We start from the raw sequence: 20,225 nt of genomic DNA on the forward strand, positions 1-20,225 counted from the left end.
ATTAATTACTTCTACAGCTATGCAAGTCTATATTAAGACAGCATTAAATGTTCACTTTAATCTGTACTTTCAATCTCAAGAATCAAAACATTTTTAAAAATGTAATTTCAAATGTGTTGGGATTTAACAAACACCAAGAACGAAAGTAATTTCGTTAACTAAAATTAATTAAAGCAGCAATTTATTTAAAATAAGTTTTAAAACTAAGAAAACAAAACAATAGAAGTATCAAGTTTAAAACACTGATTTTTAACTTTTAAAATCAATATATATATTTAAAAAGAAATAATTGATTTAAATCAAGCTGATTTAAATCAACAAACCCTGCTATATTAGTTGAAATTTTTCTTTTGTTGTATTTTAAATGAACGTATTTACGTAAACACTTTTTTCATCACAGAAAAATTAATATGGGGAATCTTTGTAGCAATTCTTACTATGTAAGAAAAAGTGTCTGAAATACATGTCGGTATGAAACCAATCCCATGGACACTGCGAATACCAGATTTGTTTACAATTTTTCTGATGGAGTATTTTAAAAGGACTTATTTACTTAACATCTTTTTAATCACAGAAAAAATTAGTAAGGAGAATCATTGCAGTAATTTTTACTACGCATAATACATGTTTTGCAAAAGCTTTAATATCTCCTGTAAATAATATTAATTGTAAATGTGTAACAAGGGTAGAAATGCAGTACAATGCAAATAAAAAAATGTAAAATGATTTTTGTTAATTATGTATGCCAAACCATGTTCCAACTTTTTTTTTTTTTTTTTTTTTTTTTTTTTTTTTTTTTTTTTTTTTTTNTTTTTTTTTTTTGTCTGTTTTGCTTTTTCTTTTTAGCTAAAATATTTTGAATCCCACTGTACATTATGTAAGAGTGAAAAAATTTAAAAGATTTAACATGTTGAACTTTAAAACATTATTGAACACTTTGTAAATGTGGATTAAAATTCATTTAACTCACCATTCCTGTTGGAAGACCAATTACAGATGGCACACTAAAATGATGCAATCTTGGAGGAGGCGGATGATGATAATGATGCTGGTGAATATGATGATGATGAATATGTCCCACTTCACTAAAGTATAAAAAAAGATAACTGACATTAATAAAACTAATTTTTTCCATAAAGAAAATAATAATAAATCATTTCTCAGAGAGTTGCAAAATTTATCAGTTTGAAAGTTACTAGGTGTTTGACTTTAAAATAAAACAGTTCCGCAAAGGACAGCTCTAAATACCGGACACCCTCTATTTAAGAGACATTTCTATTGTTCCAAGTCCTTTTGAATAGGAGTCTTAATTTGTTTACATCTTAATAAATGATCCTCGATTTAAATGATATTGAAGAATTTTAAAAAGTAAGATAAAAGTAGAAAAATGCAAAATATAAAATGAAATATGAATACTTTTGTATAAAATTAAGAACATTTAAATTAAGCTACAGACCTTAAATAACAATATTAAAACATATTTTTCAAAACTAATTATTATACACCGTGTTTACTATTATGTTTTAAAAATTAACAAATGAACTGTTATGTACTGAACTTATTATGTAATAAACAAATGAACAATTGTCATTTTTACAATAGGTTCTTAAATTTATGTATCATTCATGTCGATAAATCAATTTTCAGAAAAGTATTTTTTTTCTTTTGATTAATTTTATTGTGTCACAGAAGAATTTGCTTTCATACTCCAATCAATATATTTTTTTTCCTGACATTGACTTAAATTTATTTAAAGCAAAAACTACCACACTAATTCTGGTGACAAAAGATTAATAAAAAGCTCATCTACAACTTGCGCGTGGAGTGAAAAATGTACATTCAAATGTATACATTTATATTTAATTTTAAAATTTCAAAGCAATTCAGTGGACTATTGGTACTGATAATGCAAACAATTCAGATGAAAGAAAAAGAGTTTATACATTCTCTCAAGTGTCAGCCTTTTACTGTTCCTTACGCAAAACAAAAAAAGTAAACATCTTGAAACCGTTAATCTGATTATCAGCTTTCCAAGTACTAGGACTAACTCTTAATAGTTTGAGGGCCTATCCATGAATATGATAGTTTGTGCAGTCAATGTTTTAAGCATATGAAATCTGAAATTAGATATTTTTTCAGAATAAACTTAGACTAATTTGGATTCTTGACTGTCAAAATATGGCCAACCACAAACTGGAAAATATGGTCCAAAATCTTTATGTAGTAGAGAAGTTAAAAGAGTTTGAGCCACTTCAAATTGTCAGCAACTTTTATGTATTTCACTGGAACTGTTGAAAAAATATCCAGCAAATGTAAAAATTTTTGCTCACAATTACAAAACTCATTTATGCAAGGTCATGCAAAATTGATTTAATAATTATTTACTATTTTTTATTATGTAATCTTACTTTATTATGAAGTTAAACTTTCAATAAATAAATTAGACAAAGAAACTTAATAAAATGAAAAAATTCAACAAAATAAGATTTTTAATAATATATAAATATTATTACGGATTTGATCCCGAAACCAAGGCTTCAGCTTGCATTACAATGGCATCAGCGTCTGTAGCGGCGCATGGAACAGATTGGCTGGGCACTGAGGTAGGCAGAGTAGGTGGCGGTGGTATTGCTGAAGGTATAACATTCAGTCCTGATGGGCCTGGAGGATTATTACCAGGATTGGCAGGAGGTACTAGTAAGGAAGTGTGCATTAGGTGTGCAGTAGGTTGACTTGTAGTGACAGGAGCCACAGTGGCCGTGGCAGTGATGTTAGGTGTTGTATCGGGGCAGAGATAAAATGCAGGAGTAGCTGCATGGGCTTGGCTTTCCATCAAATGCATTGTTAACTCTTGTTGCCTATAATATATTATCAATATTTTATTTCAGAAAGAGTTTATAACAATCAATCCTTTTTAAATTACCAATTTATTAACATAACATTGCCAGCATTTAATAACTAACTAGAATTTTCATTTTGTGATGTAGCATAACTACATTACAAAATGAAAATTTGACAACTATGAGCTTAAAACCATACTATTAAAAAGCCTCATAAAAAAACACATATTTGCTGAGAATATATTTTATAATTTCAAAACCGTCGTTGAACAGCCGACCCAATTTTTTTGGTTTATGACTACTAATGTTCAACTCCGCAATTTTTTACCCAATCCGAACTCCTAGAAATTTGCCTTCATGGAGGACTTTTGATGGAACTAAAGGCCTGGTTTCTTAGGACAGGACACCGTCAGCTGGAAATCAGCGCTAACCTCTGATTGGTCCATTTGTGAGTTTGATAGTATATGTCATCGAACGCTCATCTTGAACTACAATTGTCGTCCAACTCAACTGCAGTAGGATTACAACGTGACGTTAATCACAGAAGCAATGGCGGACAACATCCAACAGCACATTGAAATCAGCCAAGATTTTGATTTTGACATTAAACATAGCTTCTTCATTAAACATAGCACTCTTCATTTAGCTCAGCTATAATGTGTTTTTTCTTGGATAAAGTCATTATTTGTTCTCTAAAACACTGGTCGACAATAACAAAATCAATACAAAATCAAAATAAATATATGTTTACGTTATTAATGCAAGTGCAATGATAGATAATGTCTGCGTTGGACGGACTGCTCAAGCTGAGCTAACAAAAAATTATTTTTTTGGCGTCAGCTCTACGTCAACTTTCCGCTGACGCCCAGATAAGGCGCTTGTCCTAAGAAACCAGACCTTAACCTGCATTTGCGTTACATGGATAGGAAGACCACGAGAACCTCCCACGGTTAGCCTGACAGCAAGGGGACTCTAACCTATGATCTGTCTAACACTGAGGATATTTCACGTCAGCACTGTGATCGGTGCCAACCGGATGCGGAATTGGTATCGACCAGCCATCGCCGGGACCGAACCCCGGTTCACCTCACTAGAAGACGAACGCTCTATCCCCTGAACCATCGCGGCTCTTGCTCAGAATATTAACAAAAATCCAGTACTGAAATGGGTTAAGGGATTCTCTCTTTCTCAGATGTACACAAAGCAGAGCTTGTTACTTAATATAACCGACTGAACCACATTCCTTGCTTCGAAGATCGCCTTACTAATGAGGCAAACATAAACTTTTAAACCGAAACAGTTATAAGGATATTACTTGCATATATTTGCATTGTGTAATGAAATATAGTAAGACTTTAAAATAAATAGATATTTATTGTTCAGGAGGAGGGGAACAAAATCAGTAAGAACTGATTACACAAGCAAACCTGTTGCTGTCTCTTATTACAAAATTAAGAAGTAAATCTGATATTATTTTGCAAACAAGGTAATTAATTTACCAAACTCAATGACCACATGACAGATCAATAAAAATTAACATGTCAATAAAAATTAAAATCAATAAAAATAACATGTAAAGCATTTGCGTTACACGGAGAGGAAAATCACGAAAACCTCGCATGGTTAGCCTAACAGCAAGGGCACTCTAGCCCGTGATCCGTCTACCACTGAGAATATTTTAGGTCAGCACTGTGGTCAGAACAAGGATTGCAGAATTCGTATCGACTAGACATTGATGGGTTTGGAACCCGGTTCACCTCATTAAAAGGCAAACGCTCTTTCCCAGACAAAAGTATACTGAATTTTCATAAGATTGGTTAAAAATAATTGTGGATTCACATACAGATTGTATACACTTGTAGTACTATACATTAAGCTATGCATTTGATGCTAAGAGCACTATTATCTACCTTTAAAGTTCATACTCTAATATACTCCAATACATAAGTTCCTTATATACTCAAATTTTTCAAGTTAAAACACTCGAAGACGATTTCTGTGTAAATAAAATTATTGTTCTAAAATACCAAACAGTTATTTAAGAAAAATTAAAACTCATAAATACAATACATACATTTGCATTAAAACACTATGTTGATGGAACCTCCGCCTGTTTACTTCCTGCATTCGCTGCTGAGACTATAAAAGTAACGAATTATTTAAACATAACAAATCACTCCAATTAAATAAAATATAAAATTCAATCAACATAAATAATTAAATACTGAATCAGACAAGTTCTTTAAACTTCTAAGTGTTGAGGACAAGTAAGAACAGAATTTTATCATTTTTGTATGAATTTAACACCATAGGGAAAAACTGGTATAATACACAAAAAAATTACTGCCTGATTAAAAATTTAGAAAAAGTCAGATTTAATCCTGTAAGGGTCAATTTGAAGTAGAAATTGTTGAAATCATTAGTGGGGAAAGAGATAAGGGTGAGAATATTCCAAAGTGGTCACAGTAAATGTGAACCTTTCACACACTGAGTCTTCCTCAAAAAGAACCAATGACATGTAAAGCGGATGAGCAACATAATTGTTGAGAAAAAGTAGCAATGCCAACTTATGCTTCCTGAACAAGCTCACCATTAGACTTGCTTCAAAGAAAAATTTGAACATTAAAAATCATTTCGCTATTGTTCTTAAATTCTGTAGATTAATAGCATCAAATTTCACCATCAGAGGCTCAAACTTTCCAAACTAGCCGCCAATAATCAGAAGTAAAAAAATACATATAATGTTAACAAAATCCAAATTAGCACAATTTTAAGGTAGTTTTACTAACTAATTCTACATAGGTATGTGCCTAATATTATTATGCATAGACTTTTTATTAAATATGAAAAAGTGACACCTGTCACTTTTTTTAGATTATTTGCAGGAAATAATAAAATTTCATAACTCTTCGAAGTTAAAGCAGAAAAAAGACTTATTTTTGACAGATTATTAACGAAAAAAATCAGTTTTTATTACTCAACTGTAACCCTGAAATCATGATTATCCAAATCCTTTTTTTTTTTTTTTTTGCAAATGAAACACAATATTACAAATAATAGCACCTATGCCATTAGAGCACATGCTCTCCAGTATTTTTCAATTGTGCAATTAAAATTCAGCAGTGCAGGGCACACGTCTAAAAGTTCATCAGTCATAGGAAAACCAGAGTTACAAGTGAATCGGCTACGCCAATACAAAAAAGCATTAGAGGTTTCAGGTGTAGCAGGGGTAACGCTAAATCTGATAGGTAATGCTGCCACTTCTCCAGTGTTGATTATGAAATGGTAAAACTTACAATAAATCGTCTCACTGCATACACTAATGTTGCTTACACAATTGTATTCCAGTTATGTTGGTTTTCCTTTTATTTATAGTTTTGTGGTAACCTCACCGTATGCATCTTGCTCTCTGACTTTCTGAAACTTGGATGTCTTAGGTGTTTTACCTTAACCTACTGTAGGTATTGCAGCTTATCTTGTAAGCAATTTTAATGAGAAAATATTATTTAATAAAAATTAGTCACTATTTAGTATAAATTAGTCATTTTTGCTATGTCATTCCAGAGATGAAACATGAGACAAGGTTTTAACATATTTATGTCAAAATAACAAACTGTGACTACGAAGATAGAGTTCAGTTTGTGACCTAAAAATCCTGTAATTTAGTGAATTTATGATGCTTGTGAATTAAAACTAACTCCCGTTTAATTACTAACTTGTACAACTTCAATTTGAAATTGCTGTTTTAACATGAAAAACCTGTAAAGGCTTAAAAATACTTTTGAAAACTAACTGCTAGGAGAATTCATGAGTTTTATTTTATTTCCTAGAAAAGGTGCCTCTTTTTTAAACCACCTTTATCAGATCTTCTTTATTAGACATTACATGTTAAATAGGATGCTTTAGAATATTAGAAAGGCTTAGATGGTGAATGCAGTGTTGTGAATGCAGCAAAATAAAGATGACATATGTACAGCTTTATGTTGCAGATAAAATAATTAAAACGTAATAAAAGCACTTACTTGCCAAATTCTTGAGTGAGTAGGATTCATTCTCACCAAGCCAGGAGGATGGGGATGGATCGTCGGATCGTGGTGATTGGAAGGAGTGGAAACAGTCACTGAATTATATAGCTGTCCAAATGCTGGAGGATTGTTGAGTGCAGGATGATGATGAGCAGGATTATGCACATTGGCAGGCACATAACTAAAATGTGGACTTGACGTAGCTGAAATAAGGTTTAAAAGTTTATAAAATTTTAATTCATGAAAATAACCTATCATTAATCTATGAAATGAACATTATAGTCCCCATGGTAGAATCGCAACAACAAAGCGACATTGTCACAGAATGTTAGAGTTCTTGCAGAAAGATTTTTCTTTCAAAAAGTAAAAATTTTAGTTTTCATTTCTACAGAAATTTAAATGTAATATTTAAATCATACATTTAGATAATCACTTTTTGAAGTGTTCATTACAGTATTTACTTTTTAAGGTAATAATTCCATCCAATTTTTGGCAGTTATTATGACTATTATTATGACAACCTAATCTCGAAAGGAAACACACATTTGAGGAGACTGTTTAGCCTGATTTCAGCGTCGATCTTTCTTTCGGCAAAAACTACTATGGATTTCATGATTTTTTCAAAAAGTTTGTTTACTGTGATGATTATTTACAAAATGCGAAGGAAATAATTTGTGCAATGAAATGTTTATGAATTTGCAGCAGAATATATATCTATAAACACACACACATCATGAGTAAATAAAAATATGTATAATAGAAATTTTAATAAAGATCATTATTACAAATTTATTATAAAGACATTGAAAATAGTACAAGAAATAAATTTAAAAATTTCATGGTTAACAATTAAACATGTCATGGTTTCGAATTTGCAGTTCATCAAACACTTAAAATTAACTTTTATCTGTAAACTATTTACAGGAACGTTGTTTCACTACAACAAGAATTTTTGGGAGACGAGATGACACTTCCAAAAAATTTTTTAGCGCTGAGTGTTAATATTCTTAAAATTCGATTATAAATTACAATATTTAAGATTCTGCAACCTGAAATAGTTTAGCACACCCTACACTTATACAATATCCTAGGGCATAAATAAAGTTGCCATAAAAATTCAAAACAGAGAAAACATGAATAAGAGTTGAAAAATATATGAAAACTATTTTACTTGGATAAAGTGCATGATGAGAATGTAGACACCGATTTCTAGGCAGGCAATTACCATAAGTAAGACAAGGATCTGGAACCGGTCCTGTACCCTGTATGAAAAAATATAAGTATCAGTAATTAGTTAAGCATATTTACATGCCACTACCTTTCCTTAATTGAAAGATCTTTTCTTTGTCACAAAATAATCTGTCACATTCTTTAAAAATGAATCCATTCGACTTTGTTTATATATGTATTTGTTTATATTTGTAAATCATAAGTAAGACAAGGATATTGGAAATCAATCTTAAGGGTTTATACAGGATTTTTGGAAAACAGCATTTCTATCTTATATCATCTAATCACAGATTAAATCAGAAATAACATTTTAAAAATAAAATAAATTTTTTATTTGCACTTGTTTGTGAATTACCATTTGTAAAGCTTATGTCAATGCTTAAGATAAAAACTATAAATTTGTAAAAGTACTACGGTAGATAAATCTGATTTATTTTGTATCATTGACTAATATAGATCACTAGATATTACATTGGCAACCACAAATAAAAACACAATATAACATCAGGCACATTAAAAAAAATTGTACAAAGGAAATTTAATGCAATGTTAAATCATACAACAATTATTCTTCTGTTTTTTAAAAAATATCAAAAGGAAGGGATCATATTAAAGACTAATGCAGGTTTGTTTACAGGTAACGTTTATAGATACTTAAAAAACATTTCAAAAATCAGTAAGAAAATAAGATTTCTTTTTTTTTTTTTTATCTTCACAAAATTTGGACTTTTCGAATTTCTTTTTAATGAGCGGCACTTTTACAAAAAATAAATTACAATAATAATAATTCAATATGCTAAAAATAATATAATTTTTTTTATATCTTACATTTTTTATGAAAAATTCTTAATTTATAACCTGAATTTTTAAATATTTAAAAATTTTAGTTCAAAATATTTTAATTAAACCTTTTTTATTTAATGAATAATATCTGTTTTTTACATAGAATTATATAGAAAAATTACATAGAAAAATATGTTCAAAATTTAAAATATTAAATTCCCAAACTGCTACCATCCTAACTTCAGCAATTAATTATAAATCATATGACCCGATTTTACGGATTTCCCCCAATTCCAACTCATACCTCTATCTGAAAATCAAAACAAATTACTTTGAAGGATTTCTCAGAATGAAATTCCAATTTAAACTTTCTTCTATGCCTTTGTTCACTGCTTTTGCAGCTACCATAAAATTTTTTATAGCAATTAATTTCTACTTTTTCATTTGAAAAAAAAATATTTACACAGTTTTTTATGTAAAATACATATATACAATACTAATTTTTACGTAAAATACATTATTAACCAGTGTACTTTATTGATTAAGTTATGCTTAATCAATAGTCTAGAGAAAAAAAAATTTAAAAATTAGGAGGAATACTGGTCTAATGACTGAAATGTCAATTTTAATCATCCAGTGTGAAATAGTTTGCACACCTCTGTACTGGTTCATAAAAATATAGTAGGAAACTTTTTTTTTGTCCTAATCAGTACACCATGTTTCCATGTAACCATGACGAAAACCATGCACTGATAAGTTGCAAAACATACATTTAACAATACATAAGCAAGCTGTTAATGATGTTGTGCTGAGAGAAATATATTAAAATAACATTAATTTAGTTGAACTCAGAAAGATTTATACTGATTTACATAAAAATAAAAGCAGAATATTTTTAGCTATATCAATTTTTATCAACAAACAAAAATGAAGACATACACTACATAAATACAGTTAAACCTAAGTATCACCAACTGGAAGTGAATCATTTAAAATTCTGCAATACCCAATATCTTTAGAACTGCATTACACACATTTAAAAAAACAGTTATTTTAAACAATGTCAATTTGTTTGCTTTTTCATTGGACTTCAGGTTTTGCTGAACTTTTTCCATTTTGTCATTTTATGCTTTTTATTATGTTTGCTGTAACCACTTTTAATATTTTTGATTCTTCCCAATCATGATTGTTTATCTACTTCCTGAGAATTATCAGTTTTGATTATGTTCACTAAACTAGCAAATTGCTTCTAGTCTCATGGGCAGACACTTCTATCTATATGCACTCTAATCTTATATGTCTGTTTAGGAATGGAGGATTCGTATCACTTTCTTCAAAACTCATGGATATCTTTTTGTAAGGGCTTAAGAAATAGTTCACATAACTATTCAAAGGCTTTAAGAATTTTTATTTTTTATATCTTATATCTGTCGTTGAACAACCGAACCAATTTTGGGTTTACGACCACTAATGTTCAACTCCGTAGTCTTGTAAATTTGAACCAATCCAGAAGACAAGGAAACTCCTGGATCAGTACCCCTAGAGGTATGATTTGTTATGGGAACATGGAAGACATCAGTCACCATTTACTACATGGGGAGTGTGAAAGGATTGCAGTTCAAGAAACAATTTCAAATTACTCAAAAATTAGTGTAAAAAAATATTTTAAGAAATTAAAGGTAGCAGATATTTGGCTAAAGGTAGCATATTTGGCTAAAAGAGATTCATTTTTCCATTATCAACATAAAAAATATGTATAGAATTGTCTTTTTTTTTTTTTTTTTTTTTTTTTAAATCAAAAAATTTGGGTTGTCAAAGTTCATGACATCAAGGTTAAACTGTATTTTAAATACTACTTGAAAACTTCATGCAGAACATTGCATAGTTACAGTACTCAGAAAAAACAAAGCGGAAAGGGGAGTCTAATCTAACACCAATGTCCTTAAGGGGACTTTAACCATTTCCTTCCAGTGGTATGTGTCATACCATGATTACAAAGACAGCATGGTATATGGTATCACAACTGTAACACAAATATGTTTATGATTAGTGTTACATATATATGTTAATGATTACAAATAAGATTAGTGTTCAAGTCAAATTTCCTAACTTTCAGTCATCTGAACTGAATTCTGAAGCGTTTGAAATTATCCAGAAATAGTTTCATGATATTTTAATCAGAAGGAACTGATTAAATATTTCTCACAGTTTAAATTATGAATTAAGGCAACATACCAGATAAAATAAACACAGGATTGAACAATGGAAGAAATAATTTGAATGTACGGTGCATTTGAAAAGTTTGATGAATTGCCTCATTAAATATAAAGGGGAAAAAGAGATAGATGCTTTTGGCAATTTAACAATACACTTTTGACAATGGTTGAACAGTTATTGAAAATTGTTAGCAAAAGTTTAATTCAATATCACTTGAATTACAGTAACGTTGTTAGTCAGCTGACTTGAATGCAGCTGCTTTTCAAAATCTTTCTTATTATCTTTTAAGTGTTGAAAACCACTTTTCGCACTTTTTACTCACTGCTTGAAAACAAAATTATGCTTACTGAAACAAAACAATGCTTATTTGAAACAAAACTTATACATTCAGGCAATGCTCCATTTTGTAATGGTACAACTTCTTGCACTTATTGTGTTAAATTATTAATGTGTAATAAAGTACTACTAGAGTTTTGCACTAGGTTGTTAGTTGCCATGTCTGACACTGTGCCAGAATAAGCAAAACAGCTTGATCAGCACAGTTATTCAATTACAAAACCATAATTCAAACTTTTCTAACACACCTTGAAGTGTTTATCACAAATAAAACAAAAGGAAAACATAAAAACTTAAACCAATGCTAAATTAAGAATAACATGCATGTTTTCCTTACCTCTTTTTTCAAATTAAAATATGACTTACTTTTATTTACCTCATAATATCATTTGTGAGGCTTCACATTCTATAACAAAGTCTGGTTCTTTGTTTTTATTGTAGGAAAGTTATTAGTATGTTAGGTAAAATGTAGAAACAATATAATATTAGAATGAATAATTCAAACAGCATAAAAAAAATAATTCTAAAATCTCTAATTCACAAGAAAAACAAGGATTTAAGACACTTAACCTTTTGAACATTGATTAAACATTTGAGCAAGTCAGAAAGAACATTTCTGCATAATATTTTCTTAATTTAACACAAAGAAAACCAACATTGCAAGTAACCAATCATATTGAAAAATAAAAATTATGGATATTTCTGGATTAAATGTTCAAAAGGTTTAGAGTCAGTGAAAATTAAAAGCAATAAGTATAATAACTTATATTAAATGTTTCAATGTGTCAACAAACTCATTTTGATTGCTTTCAAAGGAATAACTTTCAAATATTCAACTCTTCTGTAATTCCTGATCACCATAATTTATGAATAAATTTTACTCTGAATGCATAATAAAACAAAAAACTGCAGGTTTCTTAACTAAAACTTGGGTTAGAGAACAACTCAATCCAATGCTGTTCAAATTTTTTTTTTTTTCGTCTAATATTTGTTTTGAAACGATGAAATGCATTTAATTGGACTAACTTACATGCTATAATAATTGTTTGAATAAAAACTGTAAAAAAGTTCTTTCATTCTTTAAAAATTGCAACCAGCTTTGAAACAACAAAAAGATGAGATATTTTAACGAGAGTGAGAATAATACATTGTCTTTTTTGTTTTTGAATAAACTCATATTTTTAACTAAATAATCTGAAAATATCAATCCTTAGAAGAGTTAACTTTGAATTTTTTAGACATCTAAAGTTTTATTTACGTATTTTTCGAGAACAAAAATCAGAAAATATAAAATTGATAAATAACATTAAAATTAAAACAAACCTCATAATAACAAAGTAAGTAAAAAGTATAGACATTTTAAAGTATCTTAGACAATACATTTTGAACAAAACAGAAAAGATATGTGCCCATATAATTCACAGGGAATATCAGCTGGTCAGGCAAAATTGGCACTGGGAACCATATAAAAGATGCAAGTCTTTAAGTTACAAACTTCTCTATTTAAACTTTTAAAATGCCCAATCCCATAATACATAGTTATAGTAAGAAAGGTTTTTTTAGCCAAACAATTTTAATAAAAGCTTTCTGCTAGCAATGATTTTTAAATGACTCATAAAGGTTTTAAATTTTTTCTGATAAAAGTTAAGGAGTTTGATGCTATACCGATTAAAAGTTAATTGGTAGCATGTCAAGTAATCAGTTTTATTCTAAATTGTTATTTGAAGAAATCTAGTCTATATTTAATTTGTTTGCATTATCCCCCCCCCTTAAAGTAAGAACTATATACCCAGAACTATTATTTAGCATTTTTATTCTCAAATATATGAATCTTAAGGAATTTCAAGAAAACTTAAAAAAAACTGTTTTTATATAAAACTGTGAAAATTTCTAACAAGAGACTTTAAAAATATATTCATTTCATTGTTTTTAAAAAGTCAAATTGAAAAATAAAAAACTGCTTCGCTATTGATCAAAATCCCTACTGCCAATCAAGAAAGCTAGATCACCCATTAATGGCTGACTCCCATGTGTATTTATGTATATTTTATTTTACATTTTATAAACGTCTCTGAACAGCTGACACAATATTAGGTTTACAACTACTAATGATCAACTCCGAAGCCTTATAATTTTTAACCTAATCCAGAAGACAAGGGAACTTCTGGATCAAGTATTGGGATAACTTATCCTTCGTGGAGGTCTTTTTGATGGAATTAACACTCATTTGCGTTACATGGAGAGGAAAACCACGCAAACCTCCCACGGTTAGCCTGACGGCAAGGAGATTCTAACCCAAGATCCATCTAGCACAAAGGAAATTTTACGTCAGCACTGTGGTCAGTGTGAGCCGGGTGCGGAATTCATATCGACCAGCCATTGCTGAGAATCAAACCAGATTCACTTCAATGGAAGGCAAATGCTCTATTCCCTGAGCCACCAGGGCTCGGTATTTATGTATAATAATTAACTTAGGCAGGCTATAACTTAAATTATCATCCCAATCAACCAAATCAATCATTCAAAAGTTCGTCATAACTAGCATATATCATACACCATTTCAGTTCTTGAGTCCTTCAATCAGTAAAAATGGAGCATACATTTTAATCTAACATTTAGTTCCACAGGACGCTCAAACAAAAATATTCATTTACAAAAACTTGTTAATTATTATTGACAAAGTAATGAACGATTTTTACTTACGATTGTTCTTAATCCAGTGTCAGGTGTTTCATGGAAAGGAAGAGAAGGCTGGCTTGTTGAATGATAGCGGCAACTGGAAAATTGAACAACAGGATAAATTTGTTGTGCATGCCTATTATTTTCTGAGTATGCATCCCAGAAGGAGGCTGGAGGACTTGGATTATGATCAGTCATCAGATTACAGCTAAAACAAGCAAATCATTGCCAGAATGTAAACTTACAGAAAATACCATAACTTTGAAGGGGGGGGGGAGTAGCTGGTCAACAAGCAAAAAATTTATATTGCAGTACATTTCTAGCATTACGTCAGAAGTTAATATTTTTGTAAAAATGCTTACGAGGCGAAATCTAAATCATCTAACTGGAAATCAAGGAGCAACATTTAGTTTTTTAAGGTTACATTTACCTCATCTTAAAAAATAGGTAAAACTCTTGTTCACATTTTAGTTATAAATATGTAAAAATTAGCTTTCAAACTTCATAAAAATTTAAGATTAAATTTTGACCACAATTACAAAATATGTGATTACAAAAATGTCTAGATATTTTTTTTATTTTTTTTTTAAATTTAGTCATAATGAATTCACCAATTTTTTTTTTTCAATTTTACTTTACATTTCAATGTAGAAATTAAAGTACATTAAACATTAATTTAATCTTTCCTAGCATTAAATTCTTAAAAATTAGCCAAAGGACAAGATAAAGCAAGCTAGGTATACATTCCAACAGAACACTACAAAATATGAATACCTAAGTGAATACCCAGTTATTGACAGAGATTAAAATGAAGAGTGATTTCTTAAGGTACATTCACAGAACAATTTCCTGCTTGTGCAGTAATGGTTTATAAATTGTATAGCGTTTGTAACTTAATTTTACTTTTAACGTCTGAATAGTATATGATTAGAGCTCCTTGCATAGTATTAGTTAACTATTAATATTATTAATATTAATTATTAATAGCTAATTATTAATATTAGTTAAACAAATTAGTGCTGAACAGTTTTTAAATTGCAGCCAATAAAGATGTTAGTAAATTGCGGAAAAGTAATTTGACCATATGAATAAATACGATTAATCCTAACACTATTTTTGTAACAAATCATTATAATGTATTGGTCATTAATTTGTGAAATCTTAAAAATTGTTAAGATATTTTTTTCAGGAAATCTGAATGGATTAAATTTCTATATTATAATGTTGAAAGTAAGTTATTAAGAATGGTACGGAATGGAAGTTATTAAGAAATACAATTAGATACTGAACTAAATTTTATAAAGAATTTCAAACATTATTAGATACAGAGCAAAATTTTATAATGAATTTCAAATATAATTAGACACAGAACTCAATTCTATAAAGAATTTCAAATATACTTAGATACAAATTATAACTAAATTTTAAAATAGTTATCTTCTTTCTGTTGTTAATGTGTCTTGACTTATTATCGACAGAAGAAAAAAAATTAAATATTAAATTGGTTATAACATTATATGAACAATAAAAGTTATAAATATTATACAAAATTGGGTATTTACCTTACAGAACTGTTTGTAGTTGTCACAGGAGCACGACTCACAGCGGTTGAAGTTGGTGGTGAATCGTCATCGGACTGGGTTAAATCAACAACAATTGGTCGGTCTAATTTACCATTATTCAATGTGCGAGTATTACGAACAGGACCAGACGCACTTGTTTGGGGCACATTACGATTAGACCTAGACCTGATAGTTTTTGTTGCAGCTGACCTGCAAATAAAGACTTATCAGCAATTGTAAAATATATTTCTTCATTTCTTCAAGATTTAAAATTTTAAGTCATAGAACATACACTAGTACTTTGATAAAGAAAGATCTATGGCATAAATAGTAAAACGTAACTAAGTATATATCATGAATTGTATAACAATAATCAAACTTTACACTAGTTTTATTCTAGGGAATTCTTGAACCATACAAACTGTGAAAAAAATGGTCACAGTAAAAAGTGATACAACCTGTCATTATTCCCTGACAATTTGCAGACTTTTACACCAAAAATTACATTTCTTGACAATTCCAGCTTTCCCAAACATAGTAAGAATAATGTGTCAACTAAAATTGTAATAGTTTTATTCAACAACTTCAACAAAAATATATTTATTTTTATTTATATATATAATTATTTATTTCACTCATTAGCTCACCATTGGAAACTGAATATTATTAGCTTGTAAGTTTTGTCTTATTTTAAATCGGAAAACGATATTTTTCCAAGAGTTGTGAGTTGACAAATATTAAAAATGGGAGTCATAGTTTTAGACCATAAGTGGATGATTAATTAAATATGCAAAGATGCGCAACACAGAAAGTTTGCAATCTATGTCAACAGATGTACTATTTACATCTCTGCATGTTTTTGACATGTTTTCTCTGCATGTTTTTGACAGGTTTTCACTGCACGTTTTTGGTGTGACTTCTATAGAAAAAATTCTTGAATTTCAGAGAGAAGATATAGAGAAACTTTTCATGCATTTAAAACCAAACCTCTTTAATGAACAAGTGAATGTTTAGTTGGCAGAGTGGGTAAAATCCAATTTAATATTTACTTCACTTATATTGACTCAGATACTGGAGAAAAATACAGATATTTACAAATACTCCCTTTTTAGATCCAATCAACCTCAACTAAATGCTAATTTTTAACATAGGTGTAAATCAAAAAAGTACCTTCACTTGCCGAAGTTGCATGTATTCCAGATATCTAATAAATGCATCAATGTAGTTTGATTATTAAAAATTTGGATGAGTTTTTCTTTATCTTTATTTCCTGTAGTCCAGTTTCTCCAGTTTCTTATTTTGATTTTTAAATTGATTGTTATTAAATACTTTATTTTTCTTACCACATGGAAAATTTGCTAATTGATGGATATATATTTCTTAATGTAATGTTTAATCATCTTAATGTAATGTTTTATCAATCCCATGGCACAGTAATAAAATTATTACAGTCTGAGATCAGGAAATTATTCCCTAAGCATTTGAATTTTTTATGCATGCTTTTTAACAGGTGCTAAGATGAAGAATTCTTAAATAAATGGTAAATTATCTTAACTTAGAAAGATTATTTTTAATTTACAATTTCAAAGGTTTAGGATTATATTATAAGTTTAAAAACAATTACTATAGAAATTAATAGTTTAATTGATATTTAAACTAAACCACTCAATTATAATTCAAAATCAATTATAATTCAAACTTAGAGTTTGAATTTTTATTGAGTATTATAAATGTACTATTGCTAGTTAATGATTTAATTTTTGGAGTTGCAGGCTGTACTAACCATTTACTGGTAGTCTTTCATTTTAATCAATGAGTTAATAATAAAATATTCATCACAAAAATTATCCTGTCAATAAAATTTTAAATAAAAATAAGTTTAAAAAAAACCAACATGCAACGGAAATTACAACAATAACAAAGATTTAGATAAATCATATGAATAACGAGATTATCGAGCCACTATTAGGAAATATCTGTATAGGAAAAGAAATCTTACATTATTTTCTCAGAAACTCTTTTCATAAAGACTTTGAATATATATCAAAGAACAATAAATTTAAAATATTGTTAAAATGAATATATGTTTCATGATGTTAAGATACAACATAAAATTTATTAAGACCTTGATAATTCGGTCTTGACTCATTTCTTTAAAAAAATCTATCGTAGTTTTTATGAAAGACTTAAACTTAAAATATATTTATAGACCGAATAGGAGTATGTTCTATATAAAATATCAAAATTAATATCAATGAATGCACATTATATAAAGAGTATGTTTGATGCACAAGTTCATGTGTACGTACATATACAAGACCCATTTCTAACGCTTAATTGAACACATTCAGTTTTTTATTCCCATTACTCTGGCATATTTGTACAAATAATAATAATACATTTAAGAGCTTTAAATAAAATTAACAAACATTTTAAAATACATTCATTTTTTTAAAAAATGTATTTAAAATATGCAATAAAAGAAAACTTTAAAAAAGACTATGCATCGTAAAATAATTATTAGTACTATGAGACATAGCATAAAAAATATAATTCTTTTACACTTTTCTTTATCTTTGATTAAAAAGTAAATTAAAGACCAAAAAAAAATTTCAATTGTAACTCTAAATTCCAAAGTGATGTTTTATCAACAAAAAAAATTCTCTCGTTTTTAAAAAATTAACAAAACATAACATTAAATAGTTAAGAATAAATGACAAGAATCCACACTGTCATTCTCCAAAGTCACTCCACCCCAGCTTTAGTCTTGCATTCACTCTTTGAGAATATTGCATGAAACTTATAGCCCTCCATACGCTTTGGAAAATCTAGAACTCATGCTTTCAAATATCTAACAAGCGGGTTTTCTGCTGCAAGCTGTTTTGAGCATTTTTAATTAAACTTATATGACTTAGAGAAATTTAAACAAAAAGAAAGTTTAAAAAAAAAAACTAAAAATACATTCTAAAAACAAACCATATGTTTAAAAAAAAGGAAATTAATAATTTTGAGTATATAAAATCCGAATCTCGTCCTAACTTGACGCTCTAGCTGATCGTCTATCTTGCACGCCAAACAGTGGTAAGTAACACAGGAGTTGGTGAGCAATGGCAGACAGGACCAATTGCAATAAGTGAGGGTACACATTGGTTTAATAAAGCTTAATAATTTATAATCTTCTCCTGGTACAAAAGCCCTGGGTGGGCTTTGTTTTACTCTAGGAGGATACCACCACAGATACTTTGCAGTACCCTTCTTACAAAAATTGCAATTGCCTCCTCATCTTTTTAAGTCCATGCCCTGGTCACAGAAACAAAATTCAAGACCGTTGTTATAAGAGTTTTACATAACAGTAATTTAGTTCTTAACTTTAGGGTCATATGCTTTTATTATTGTTTTTTCAGGATCGTATAAGGGTATTAGCCACCAGAGAAACAAGTCTCTCAAGATTAAATTAATGATTTTAATATTAACTAAAGGGTTACAGGCTCATATTGAAACTCTTAATACATTTATTAGTTCACTACAATTTTAATAGTAAAAAATTTATCTCCCCTATTCTTGTTTCGAAAAAAATTAATTTAAAATTTTTTTTTAAATTTAAGTAATTGCTTACATCATATCACTTGTACACTGGTTAGTTACTTGCTTATATGAATTTAAATACTATATTATATATTATATTGCCAATATTAGTACCAATATGAAATAACATATATTCACGTAAGTCATAAATAAATAAATAACAAATCACTACAGCCAACCAATAAATAAACAGATAAGCCTGCAAATAAACAAGGGTTGGCAGGCATTAAATTCATTTCCATGCCCTATCAAAAACTGATTTTAGCAATTAAAAGCTCAAACCTGAATGTAATTGAAAGTAGAATAATTTAACAACTTCATAGAAGCACAGCAATAAAGAAAAAAAAGTTTAAAATATTTTTTTCTCCCATATCCAATAATGTGATTATGTATCTTTCAGCATTTTGCAGCCAGCAATTTTATTTTCTTGCTAAATTTTCGTACAACTAAAAGCCGTAATTTTTAAATTTTATTGAAACAAAGTTTTACACATTAAGCAATAATTTTATAAGCCTTAAATTCTAACTAGAAATCAATGTTATTAACTTACCTAAAATTAGCATCTACCAACTTTCGAAGAAAAAAAAAATTTAATTTTTGAAGCGAATCTAGTTTAAATTTATGAAAAATGTCTATTTTAAGTAAGTCGGAACTGACTTGAAAAAAGTTTTTCTAATAAGTGCTATTTTTTGGGTTATAGTGCATTGGTATAGAATTTATGCTTTGGTGCAACAATATAAATTTGGGGCATTAACCACATCACTAAGTTACAAGCTAAATTTACCAACCTAGCAGGCTCAACTCCAACTACTTCTACGCTGCTATCATCATCTTCATCAGTAAAGAGACAATCTAACTGAAGATCTGGTGCAACAGGCCAATCATTGTCTTTGACTTTATTGCTACAACTTTTGGCTTGAAATCTCTCACTACTGTGGCTAGATGATGGCTCTAGAATAAACAAAAGA

At 29.0% G+C, this 20,225-nt stretch overlaps 1 protein-coding gene across 9 annotated transcripts in view; it reads right to left on the reverse strand.

The window, feature by feature from the left end:
* The window catches only part of LOC107444712 (E3 ubiquitin-protein ligase arkadia-C), a 48,234-nt gene that overhangs the window by 15,521 nt on the left and 12,488 nt on the right, over positions 1 to 20,225 (reverse strand). For 6 of the 9 annotated variants that reach the window (XR_011637688.1, XM_016058950.3, XM_016058942.3 and 3 more), the window contains 8 exons: positions 20,046 to 20,208; positions 15,673 to 15,882; positions 14,135 to 14,318; positions 8,037 to 8,127; positions 6,863 to 7,068; positions 4,915 to 4,979; positions 2,514 to 2,858; positions 971 to 1,085 (listed from right to left, as the gene is read on the reverse strand). Coding sequence is in view for 8 of the 9 variants with exons in the window: in XM_016058950.3 (XP_015914436.1) it covers positions 971 to 1,085; positions 2,514 to 2,858; positions 4,915 to 4,979; positions 6,863 to 7,068; positions 8,037 to 8,127; positions 14,135 to 14,318; positions 15,673 to 15,882; positions 20,046 to 20,208 (1,379 nt within the window). In the remaining variant the exon portion in view is untranslated. The remainder of the gene's footprint in view (positions 1 to 970; positions 1,086 to 2,513; positions 2,859 to 4,914; positions 4,980 to 6,862; positions 7,069 to 8,036; positions 8,128 to 14,134; positions 14,319 to 15,672; positions 15,883 to 20,045; positions 20,209 to 20,225) is intronic. The other 3 variants (XM_016058967.3, XM_071185287.1, XM_071185288.1) reach the window with 1 other exon arrangement.

This window comes from Parasteatoda tepidariorum, chromosome 9, assembly GCF_043381705.1.
Source record: "Parasteatoda tepidariorum isolate YZ-2023 chromosome 9, CAS_Ptep_4.0, whole genome shotgun sequence".
Taxonomy (NCBI): Eukaryota; Metazoa; Arthropoda; class Arachnida; order Araneae; family Theridiidae; genus Parasteatoda; species Parasteatoda tepidariorum.